The sequence below is a fragment of the Sceloporus occidentalis genome, unplaced genomic scaffold (genome assembly GCF_023333645.1).
Source record: "Sceloporus occidentalis isolate IW3139 unplaced genomic scaffold, rSceOcc1.0.p SCAF_122, whole genome shotgun sequence".
Taxonomy (NCBI): domain Eukaryota; kingdom Metazoa; phylum Chordata; class Lepidosauria; order Squamata; family Phrynosomatidae; genus Sceloporus; species Sceloporus occidentalis.
In genome coordinates, this window is record NW_028317102.1 from 2878466 (window position 1) to 2891257 (window position 12792).

General features: G+C 43.2%; 1 protein-coding gene across 1 annotated transcript; it reads left to right on the plus strand.

Annotated features, from left to right (window-relative positions):
* The first annotated feature begins 6493 nt into the window (after positions 1–6493).
* LOC149282162 (ubiquitin carboxyl-terminal hydrolase 1-like) lies at positions 6494–12718 on the plus strand. Its single transcript, XM_089498595.1, has 8 exons — positions 6494–6663; positions 7045–7171; positions 7297–7404; positions 7628–7785; positions 8391–9064; positions 10087–10251; positions 10590–10791; positions 11986–12718. Exons 1-8 carry the CDS (start codon positions 6494–6496, stop codon positions 12716–12718), a joined length of 2337 nt encoding a protein of 778 aa, XP_089354721.1.
* Positions 12719–12792: the final 74 nt, after the last annotated feature.

A 12792-nucleotide genomic window follows, 5' to 3' on the forward strand; every position in this document is an offset into this window, starting at 1 on the left:
TATTCTTTATACGGTGCAAAGAATCTCATTTCATCTCCTTAACGGAACTTCTGGGTTTTTTTTTTACATACTTAAAAGTCACATAAACAGTAATTTTTCACATACTTTGTGAACGATTGTGAAGGGGGGGGGCAGGAACGCAGTGGGGTCACGTAACACAATGCGCAAACAGAACGCCCTCTTACAATATCAGCTGTCTCTGTGACAGCTCTGTCCTAATGGGGTACATTAACCCTTTCACGACAAAGCCCGTACATGTACAGGCTCGCAATGCATTGTAATTAATGGGTTAAAGGGCAACCCGTTGTCCTTAAGGGGTTAATATTAACAACCAGAGCCTTTTTTCAGATGAATTTTAGCCTTGAGCAGGCCCATCGGGTTGAATATTCAGTGTTTTGAATGAGCAAAGCGGGGCACCTTTTTTAAGAGGTCTGGCTAGAGACGTGACTAGAGGGGGGGGGGGCACTTTTTGTATGATTTTATGACCAGGTATTAATGTAACGGAGGATGGCATTTTTTATAACTTCTAAACACAATCTCAGTGTGATCCTACAAAACAGAGGCACAGGCGGTTACACACAATGATAAAACCGATTGCAAGCTCTTTAGAACAGGCTGTGGGGCTGTAATAGACCGGTGTGGTTCCTTATATCTGCACCGGTGAGCTTACATTCTTTTTCGGATGGGCGCTTTCCCACTCCCTTTAGTTATGTGTTAAATGTTGTAGGTGTTGGCAGGACAATTCTGAAAGTTATAGCCAACATTTGGACGTCGTGGAGCCGTTCCGCCTGTTTTATTAGTAACTGACAACCCTCGCTCAATAAACAAGCTTTCACGGGCCTTTCGAAAATGTGTCCGAAGCCTGCGATGTTCCGTCCGTGTTCTACCAACACCGAGACATATAAACGGATTTCAAACACAGTAACCATCGATCGGACTCTCTTTACCCAGAACATTCTCTGGGCTGAGATAATGAGGAATAAACAGGGTCTGCGTTCTTCGGCTGTTTCCGCCAATCGCTGATTGGTATGGATTATTTTCTCATCGGCATGCAGGAGTTGGTTTCGTGAATCCAATGCTGCGAATGTAACACTCAAGTACTAACAAGGAACAATTACAAACATTTCATACTTTTTGATTGGGATCCTAACCCCAAAAATAGATTTTTCTATTTTTATTTTCAGCCCATTGAGATTCATCAAGGGCGGAACAACCTTCCAGCAGAAGTGGTAGAGGTTAATAAAGGGAACGCATTTTTTAAGCGTTTATGGGACGGATATAGAACGAGGGCCGAAAGCAGCTGGAGCAAAGGGCAGCGCGCATGGGCCAAATGGCCCTTGCTTGCCGTCTGATTTTCCATCCCCATCAAGATTATGTATAAAAAAGCAATTCTAGTGCAACTTGTCTGATGGCATGGTCCACACGATCGGACCATTCTGCTGGTTGCTATGGTGATAAGACCATTTGTGGTTGTTTTAATATACAAACAGTGTGGGCAGGTCAGATAATGGGAATTAATTATTAGTTGAAGATCGCATTAACTCCTTGAGCGCCTGCACAAGTTGTCACTGAAAGTTTTAAACAATAAGTCAACGCGCTACAGTTCCTTGTACCTCAGTTTTCTGTCTGGCGTTGGAACACTCAGAATAAGATGTATGGTTTCGAGCCATTTACATGTAAACATTGAGCGGAAGATGTTTACGCTGCAGGTCACGTGACCGCCTGATTACAAGGAGTCCGTCCTGGAAGTGAGCGCAATCGCGGTTACATTAAGAGAGTCTTAATCAGACTCATTCCATGTAGGACCCAGCCTCCCAATAAGTGCATGGTCTTGATTATCTTTATTTATTTTTGCAAAGAGTTCATTTAATCTCAGCCAGATTTACTATACCTATTGGGGAAACAGAGCCACGGAATTTCGAAGCTTAGAGCTGCACAATTCTGTCCATGTGGATACCGCTAATTGAAATATAATGACCGTATCATAAAAGGAAATATTTACAGGAAAAATTTAAGAAATATAAATATTTCCAAAAATACAAAGAAATGATTATTATTGGAAAATATATAGAATCTTCATGGGGTATCTCCTGCACGACGTGTAAGCGTGGGTGTCTTTGATTACACTTCTGGGTTGAAGGCTGGCAGGTTTTTGTCTGAAAATGTACAACCAATACCGGAGCCCAGGCAAGTGTGGGGGACCCCTGATTGGCCCCCGCAGCCTGCTCCCCTTGCAGGCTTTTGGGGCATTAGGAGGAACATGGGGTGGAACAGTTTTTACCGGGCACCATTATTTCTACTTACATAGATTATTATTTACAGCCCCTGTCACCATGTCAAACCCCTCCACTTATGCTCTATGCAACCAGTAATCAGTGAAAGGCAAGACATTTTTACATGCACGGCCCACCCCGCTCCCCTTCCAACCACGGGCAATTTTCCCAAGTCAGAGGGTAGCTGGACCCTGGATGTTCCCAGGTACGCTGATGATACAGGGGAGCAACACATACAAGGTGGGCAGCAACACATAAAAATTAAGTGTCCTCAAAAAAATGACCAATGTGGCCAAGGGAGTGAGAATAAAAAATGATGACATATCATTAAGTTAAAGCATCTATTGATTTGCTTGCTCTGTATACCTGTGTAGATCGTGCATGTAGATCACTGTAAGGTCATATTTCAATACTACGAAGGTTATGTTAGCCATAGATTCTGGAAGATTCGAATGGAAACTCTGCATCAAAAAGGGAGAGCTAACTAACAACGACGCTGCCGTGCCTTTTTTCCATTTATTTGGGAAATATTCAGTATTGTTGTTTTTACTAGTGCCATCTAGTGGATGTTTATGGATAATTACACGGAATGGTTCACTTGGTTGATAAGTGATTAGGATAGGATATTGATGTCTTTGGTCCAGTAGTTGGCTGCAGGAGAGGGTGGGGGTGATTCTGCAAATTCCTCCATATAAAAATGTAACGGGACCACCCAGCTATCATATGCATTAAAGTGTTCCATTCGCACAGGTTACATTTCTTTTAAACTGTATAAGAGATGACCAACAAATGTGATGCGATCAGCTAACCTCAGAACCACATCTCTGAGCCAAGCTTGTGCCCGGAGATGTGACCTGACCACGATACCTCGAATAAGAGGCCGGCGAGGACGACGAGTCTGGTTATTTTCCACAGAGAGGCACTTTTGTTTGGGGTGATTTGGGGAAATCCTGGCTGCGCATTAAATTCATGCATACCGTGTATTAAATGATCTGGAATACGGAACACATCTCCTGCACAATTGCCAACTTTCCAATTTCTGGAATGACGCATATCAATGACACGTTAAATAAATCCGCTAGGGGTTCTGCCAGAACACTCAGAAGAACTTTAAATAACTTTGTGTATCCCATGGATTTATCACTTTTACTTCACAGAGTTTAAGAACGTCTTTCTTTGTAAACATACAAGTTTAACGTTTTATTTTTTATTTATTTTTTTAATTATGATCCCTTCCCTTTAGCTTCTTATGTAAAAACCAAACAAAAGAATGTATTGAGACAGTCAGCAAGACTTTTATCCTTGATTGAAAATCCCTTTATTAGTATTTCATCCGATTATCTCTGGTTAATTTTCTCTTAATCACTGCATCCTGTGTCCCATACACAAGTGAAACCTCTTCAGCAGATTCTTACTTAATTGGCTAAAAATTGCAAATTCACACCTGGGAATCCCTTTTCACCGTCTAGCCTTTGGCCGCACAGGCGAGTCTCCCATCTGAGGAACGACAAGAAGATCATGGCTATAAGAAGAAGAAGAAAAAAACATCCCCTCCTATATACCCAGTGTAATAATAAAGACCTACAGACATAAAATTAATGTATTGGGTGGGAAAGGATAGAGAAGGAAAATTAATTCCCAGGTAAGAATTCACAATTCCTTCGTCATCCTGGGCAGCATAGGTAACAGAGTGGGAATCAGGAAACGACTGCCGCTTGGACTCCTCTGCTGAAGGCCGTGTCTGAGGAGGAGGAAGATGAAACATCCATAATGCCTACAGAAGCAGGACCTTGGCGTATTTGGTCAGGAGCAGCTTCAGCCTTTACCGCCACTTAGGCTCCGAGTAGAATGAGCAGGTTCTTTTCTGCCGATTTGTATCATTCACCAACAGCTTGAATACTCTTCCCAGGAAGAGACCGTCCTGTCTCAGAGAATGAGACAAATAATTGTGAAGGTGCAGCTTAACATCCGGAGCGTGAAGAACATGGTCCAAATCGCTCTTGGGAGACAAAGACACATTAATAATTATAACAAACATATAACACAGTAACAACAACATGACAGGTCCTGTTACACACATAATTCCATGTGAAAAAGAGGCCTCTGAGATCCCAAAAGCCTGTGTGGCTTATTTCTCTATGTTGGCCTAATACAAAGTATCACCTAATTCCATTTTCGCGTGGATTAATGCAGATTTATATGATTTATTAATGTTGCTTCCAGTAACTAAACGCAAAAACGGTGGATAATGAAATGTAACCCCAGCTGCCTCCTTCGCGGAAAGGTCGCATGAGCTATTACCCCTGTATAGGGCAAAACTCTGCCTCACGGAGCGCACTGGCAGCTTTCCCGCCAAACGCACCTCTGGCATCTCGCCTGCAACCGCCACCGCCATTCAAATGCACGGCTTCAACCACAGCCAATCAGATTTTAGCTACTCAAGTGCGTTACTAGTCACTCGATGCTTCCCATACACCCTGCGACAACCCCCGTGTGATGCTTTTTTGCCAATCAGCGGCCAGCTTTGCGTTGCCACAACAGAAAGTAAAAGAGGCGGGTGGCGCGGCGTACGTTGATGACGTCATCGCGCGGGGAAAGGCGCTTTCCGGTGTGGGCACTGCGACCTGGGAGGTCGCGGATAGTGACCTAGGTTGCTGATCGGCGCGTTAAATTTCCCGCCAGATTGGGGACGGATGCTCTGAGACAGCGGCGAGGACGCCAGGTAAATATTTTCTCGTGGGGTGTGATGAGGGAGGCCGTCACCTGGAGCCGGCATGTGGTTTCCCGCTCACTGGTGCGTGGGAGTGGAGGTAGCACCAGGCATGTCACCTCGGCCACCTCATCTATTCCACGTGTTACCTGCACCTTGCGTGACTTGTTGGGCACTGAGGGGGATCCCCATGATTTATTGACCCATCCCCTGAGGGCAGCCCTGAGCACGCAGCCATTTCCACAGATGTGGTGCTGTCACTCACCGGGAGATATGTGTTTTCTTGTGCAAAATGCTAAATGGCCAAATCCCCATAGTTACGAATGTTAAGATCAACAGGACCGTTCCCTAGGTCGCTATGGTGATAACCTGTAAATCTTTGCTAGCTCTCCCCACTTCCTTGCTTGGAAGGATACAGTGTAGGTGTATATGGTGTGTGGTATAGGCACCTGGATAATGTACCTTTACTGTATACAGTCTGTCCCGGGGTGGCCCCTGGCATTTAAAGACCCACACGTCAAGTCACCCGTCACAAACATTTCTTACATCGTAAGTGGCTAGAAGGAGGTAGCCGTGTGCATCTAATAGCGTGTATACTGCGTGTTGCAGCAGTGTATATTCATTGCTTGTGTGCATAAAATCCCTGGACTATGCATAAAATCTATGACGTGCTGGTAAAGGATCCTTCCTTATATATTTGGGAGCTCTATAGAAATATAGAATAAAATATGTAATAGAATATGTATATATACGTCGTGTGTGTGTGAATATATATATATTATTGTATTCTTATGTAATATCATACACGGCTAGTAGTAACTTTAGCCGCTGTTTTGTATACACGCGCAGTTAACTGGATAGGTCGGGGTTTGAACCGTATAGTCACGTGGCAGCATCATATAGGATATGTGACTGTAATTTTAGGGTTTAAATAATGTCGTATAGCGAGGAAGTCTTCTTGGATGTTTAAATGAGAAAATACACTACCCTTCATAAGTTTGGGGTCACATAGAAATGTGCTTGTTTTGAAAGAAAAGCCAATTTTGTTAATTAAAATAACATGAAATGGATCACAAATCCAGCACAGATGGGGTTAATGTTGTAAATGATTATTGTAGCTGGAAACTGTTTTAAATGGGGTCTCTTCATAGTTGTACTGCCCTTTATCACTCCTGGGTTCCAATGGCCCTTTATCACTCCCATCACTCCTGGGTTCCAATGGCCCTTTATCACTCCCATCACTCCTGGGTTCCAATGGCACGTTGTGTTTGCCGATCCAAGTTTAAGTTTACAAGGCATGCTGATGGTCATAAAACCCTTTTGCCATTATGTTTCATCCAAAACTTTCCTTGTTTTCCATGAAAATGGCTCAGTGACTCGAAATCTGTGAATGGCAGTGTATATTTTTTTGTGTATATCTTCAAATATACATCTCTCATTCCCCCCACTCGCTCTATCTGCAGGTGGCATTCTTTATCAAAGGTTGGAAACGTTGGACTTCGTCAGAAAAATGCCCGGAGTTACTAAGTGCGAGAGTCAGACCGTGCTGGCGAAGGCGAGCCCGTCCAAAAAGAGCCGTCTGTCTCTGCGCTTCTTCCAGAAGAAAGAAACAAAACGAGCTCTAGACTTTACCGAAAACCCACCGGCTGAAATCCAGAACGAGGAGAACGAGCCTGAAATGTAATCCTGTGTTTTTAGTATATATTTCGAAAACTTTTTTTAAGTAACTTTTCATGCCATTTCCAGTGGGACAGTCTTTAGTTACATTTTTACCGGTTTAGCTGCAGACCTTCCAAGTTACGCTCTACAGCATAGCTTGAGAATTTCAACGATCCTTAATATCGTGTATTTTGTTCTGTTAAGGCCACGATTGACACGGTTTACAGAGGTTGGAATAAAACCCCACATACAACATTTCTAATTTGTTGTGGGGGGGTGTCTGGTTTTGATGGCAACAGATGGGCCTCGAATGTCACTCTGTTGTGTGATGACATTAAGTGCATGCGGTACGTAGGATGATTCTAAAGTGATGCTGACTTCGGCATACGTTTCTTCTCTCAGCAGTGATCAAGTTGTCCCCGCTGCACAACTATCTCCCCCCGTTTGCTGCGTCAAGAAGGAAAACCTTATTCCATTTGTTGGGTTCAACAACCTTGGCAATACCTGCTACCTTAACAGTATTCTCCAGGTGTGTAAAGATCTACTTCCAATTCTAATGATAAAATACAGAACATCCAGATTACCGGATGCACGACTTGTAGCTCTCGGGCGTCTGTTTATTCACCCAAGGTATTTTTTTCCCGTGTATTCCAGGTATTGTGTTATTGTCCTGGGTTTAAACGTGGAGTCACTCACCTGAGCGATATCGTTACTAAGAAGAAGGAGATGTTGAGGGAGGATAAAGAACGAACGCTTGAAGAGGTGAGTATTTTAAACACAGGCTTTGGATACTGATCGCAACTCGATTATTGCTCAAGTATTGGCTTTACAGCATTGTTGGCCATCAGAAATGTCTTAGCTGCCCTCTGTACCGAATAAACCCCAGCACACACAGGGAAATATTTGCTCTGTCCTCTTTGGTGTATGTTTTTAAAGCATTTCTTCGTAAAAAGTGCAATGAAATTAAATGCTATTATTTTCCCAGGAGAGCGCAAAAGAGCCCCCTGCGAGTTATGAGGTTATCTGCAGTTTGAGTTCTTTGATTCGTACCGTTGAACACCTTCAGCTCAGCTTTCTCTCGAACCCTGATAACTATGAATCTGAGCTCGCCGCCCAGCCGAGGAGACTTCTAAATACATTAAGGTTTGTAACATTAACATTAAGGTTTTGCCATCGTGGTATCAGATGTTGTAAACAGTTGTATATCTCTGCCTATAACAGCATTGATGTCTTGGTTATGATTCTCCCAAAAGGAAGCCCAGGAGTAGCTTGTTCCCGCACGAAACTAAATGCATAATCCTTGCTTTAGGGAATTGTATTTGGCACCTTGTAAGTTGAACTGGTGCATTACTACTGCATGCTTAGGTATCTGTAAAGTGCCATATCTTTGCCCCCTTCTGTCTAAACCTTCACCATCGTATGTTCCCTTAATATAAAATAAAAACGCACTAACCAACATACACTAGCACACACGCTAACACTATACCTTTTTGTGTCTGTGTATGTATACGTGCCTTGCGGCACCCTCTTAACCAGACTGCAGCCGAGCAGGGGGGGTCTTTATTCCCTGATGGTGGTCCTGGTTAGTGCTCACCCTTTGTCCTGCAAAGCTTTAGGTGTTGGGAAGCAATTTCTTGTCACCATGGTGACATGTGTTTTTTTTTTTTTGTTTTTTTTTGTTAGATGGATACATAAGCGCACAACTCATGTTCACAGAGAAATGAATGAGTAATCTTTTCTTTTCCTAGGGAGCTTAATCCTATGTATGAAGGCTACTTGCAGCATGACGCTCAGGAAGTTCTGCAGTGTATTTTGGGAAACATTCAGGAGGCATGCCAGGCCCTGAAGAATGAAACTTCAAAAACCCAGCCAGGGACAGAGTCCAGTAAGCAGCCGGTAGACACAGCTAAGCCCCAACCTGGTAGCAGCGGGTCGCACATTACTGAGACAGGGAATGGGATTCCTGACGGTAGCAATGGCGGCACCGACGGCTCATCTGAAACCACTGAAAACGGCAAAAGGAAAAGTGACAACGAGGTGGGAAACGCAAAGAAAAAGACCAAACTAACAAAGGAGCAAACTCCAGAAGAGCACAGATTAACCAGGTCCAAGAGGAAATCTGCATCAGAGAAACCAGACCCGCAAATGGATGCTAAAACCGCTAGCGCAAACTCTGACCCATCACAGAAGAAATCAAAGCTCAGATTGAACTGGCTGCGATCCAGCAAACAGCCCAGCATTTTATCAAAGTTCTGCAACTTGGGCAAACACGCCACCTCTTCGACCAAAACGGAGACGGGCGTGAAAAGCCCAAAACCTGAGAGTGAGAAATGCGAATGTAATGATTCAAGAGAAAACGGTCACGATGAGAAAGAGAGAGCCAGTGTATCGGAGACCGAGACGAAGCCCTCCTCGCCGAACGGTCGGTAACTCGTTCCGCAAACTAAACGTGCAAATAACGAGTGCTGGTTCAATTAATTGTTTAGCTGACCTGGCTGGTACTGAAATGGTTAACTATGTCAGGAATTCTCAGTGTAATCATGACGCTAAAGATTTACCTAGCTAGAGACACATTGTCTGATAGTCCAGCAGGTCCAAAGACTCATATGTGCAGTGTCATTGTGAGCTTAGAGAATAGGCAGGGGTAGCGGATATCACCACCCAGATAGTGGTTGGGGCAAGTAGAGGGTAAGACACTTATAAGGATATGATATATAAACTGTACACAATACACAGTGGCAAGTTAGTGGACCCTTTGGAATTACCTGGTTTTCTGCATTAATTGTTCACAAGTGTAGACAAACACAATGTGCTTAATCTAATTAAACACAACGATACACATTAACGCATCCACCGAAAAAGTGAACCCTTGGAGTTAATACCTGGTCGAACCTCAAACAAGCCCTTCTGGTAGCTGCAGAACACAACCTCCAATCCGGTTTCATTGATTTGACTCCAGGTTGGCTAATTTAGGACTCCCATTAGCTTTTGTTGAAGTGACATACTTTTTCCAACTCACACTGCGAATGTTTGAATGATGTATTCAATATGAACAAAAACTGTACAATAACTTGTGTTAAAACAGATTGTTCAGTACTGTAACTTAGATGATTATACACACACATACAGATGCATAGAGGATAGGCAACTTACCCCTTTGTACACGAGCGTAAGAGACATGTGACATCAGATGGGGGTTGCAAACTTCACAAAGACCTCGCACTGCTAATAATCTGGGTCTACCGGTGCACTGGGAGATACCTGCAGCGTTTGTTTTGTCTCTGTTTGGCTTGTAAGAAAGCAGCGGGGTGCGAAAAGGTGCGGCCGGGTTCTGGGGTATCCTGGAAAAACAATTTTTGGTCCTGCAGAGACCGTTCTACTTAGCATTTCCTGGAAAATTGTTCTTTTTATATCTGAGTGAATATGGTAATTCACAATTTGTAGAGTCAACTGAATTTGAACTCGTGGAGAAATTGTTCCAGGGCCAGCTAGTGCTTCGAACCCGATGTCTGGAGTGCGAGAGCTTCACAGAGCGGAGGGAAGACTTTCAGGATATCAGCGTCCCGGTGCAGGAGAATGAGCCTGATAAAGTCCAGGACTCCTCGAACAGTAAGTCATGCCGTCAAATTCTGTTCATTCCGTCTGAGGGCTCGGATTGGCTTGAGGTGGGCAATTCAGTTTTGTGAATGCCGCTTTTCTGTTATTTAATAGTGTAGTATAAGAAGTTTGTTTAAAACTAGATTTGAAGTGATCTCGAAGTGTTTCTAACCATTCTGTAGTTGGGAGATGAACTTAATTTATAGTGATCCTAGGATCAAGGTCAATTAAATGTCATGGTGAATGCCTATTAAACATGGAGACACGCGCTCTAAAGTGTGTTTTATATCTCACATGCCAGTTTTATGCCGTTTCTTGTGATTACCATTATTGTTTTAATCTGTCGATAGTTTCGCCGGAGCCCAGAATGGAAACAAAGAGTCTGAAGTGGGCGATATCCCAATTTGCGTCAGTGGAGCGGATTGTCGGAGAGGATAAATACTTCTGTGAAAATTGCCATCATTATACGGAAGCCGAACGCAGTCTTCTTTTTGATAAGATCCCAGAAATAGTCACCATTCATCTGAAATGCTTTGCTGCTAACAGCTCAGAGTAAGTCTGAAAAACATTAACTGTTTAACTTCCTCAGCCTTTCACACGTTTCCAGGTTGATATACTATATTGGGGGGAAAATGGGTCACACGCGGGAGTATCACTTTCTTTACAGAACTTGTAAATCTTTTGGTGTGAGCCTAAAGGATTTCATGCGACAAGGATTATCCACTGTGCTTTTACATATTCAGAGACAATGTCTAATTTGGAATACCATATGTTTTTTCATGCTATAAATACAAGAAAAAAAAGGCCATTGTCAACAATTCTTATACAGAGAGTTCAGTGGTAGGCAGCTGCATGACGTTTATTGCATCCAGTTACTGGAAGGAACCTGGCTCAGAGTTTCCTGCGTGCGGTGACTGCGGTGCACATACGGATACGATGTTACACACTTGCACTGCTACATTGAATAGTATTTAAATGCCTGAACTTCCAACAGGGTTCCATGAGTGTAATGGAGCTGGTGGCCTCCGATACCCTGCAGTTCGCAGGGAAAACTGTGAGAAGAGGTACAATAAAATCAGTTTTAAAAATTATTAAAGGAAACACCCAGCGATATCAAGGGTTTTCTATAGAGAAAGAAAACAAAGCTCTAAAACTTGCTAAAAAATCAAAACTACACATTATTCTGCAGATTTCAGGACAGACCCTGAGGTGGGGATCCCAGTTGGCTGCTGTGTGTGGCATGGAAGGGGCTTCTGTTTGGGTTGTGGTGGCATTAAATTATTTTTTAACCTCAGGCTGCCGCATTTGGTTTTGATTGTACAGCAACACTTAAAAAATGTCCAGCTTGCACTGAAATAGTTTTTCCCTATATTTTTCCTTCAAAAAGTTTGACCCATTTTATATTCCTAAAAATGCAATAATTGCCATGTGAGCATTTAAAGTTTTACACTATAATCGGTACTTTAGTACCTAATATCAACTCCTTTTAAATGGACATAAAGGCATTTTTACTTTTTTTGTCATTTCTTACCTGCATTGGTGTGTTTGTTTAGAGTTTTATGATGCCGTCCTAATTGTAAGAAAAAAGGATTATTGATATAACATTAGTAAAATAGTAAAAAAAAAAAAAAATGTATGGTCAACCAGTAATTATCTCCACTACTCCAAGCTAAATTTGTAATTCCGAACAGTTGTTAATATCATGGATTGAAAATCAGTAATTGTAATTATGTATCATTTTCCTAGGTTTGACACGTATGGGGGGCTGTCAAAGGTAACGACACCCTTGTTGACTCCATTAACCCTGTCCCTAGAAGAGTGGAGCACAAAACCAAGCAAAGACCTGTATGGCTTGTTTGCGGTGGTGATGCACAGCGGTGTCACAATAAGCAGCGGTCACTACACAGCGTATGTTAAAATCACGGACCTCCGGGAGCTGGATGTGGACCAAGTTAAAGCCCCCAGTGGCCCTCAGGGAGAAATAAAGACCGAACCGCTAACGGAAGATGAAGCCCGAGCGGCGGACGAGACGTACGACGCTGAAGTCTTCTCTAGGGTCGGTGGAAGTACACCAGGCGTCTGCAAAGTAACCAAAAAGAGCACAGATGCCGTCGGCCTCCTTGGAGGCCAGAAAACCAAATCTGACTTTGAGCATCTGACTAACAAAACCACCAGAGCCGAAAAGCTTTCACCCCCGCTTATTGGCGATAAACCCTCGGACGTTAACGCCTTAAACTCGGAACTGCAGCCGGAGAGCGAAGGCAGTGACGCAAAAACCCAAGTAGCTGCTTTCAGATCCAACAAGACGGCGGTGTCCCTACTTCAGAGCCTTAAAGAATACAAGGGGCAATGGCTGCTCTTTGATGATTCGGAGGTGAAAGTAACAGAAGAAAGAGACTTTCTGGATACCATCTCCCCGACCACAACATCCACGTCCACTCCCTATCTCCTGTTCTACAAGAAAATAGCAGAGCAATAATAACCACTTTGCAAATATGTAGTTTGCAAATTGTACATAATGTAAAGAATAAAAAAGGACTCTATACATTCTAT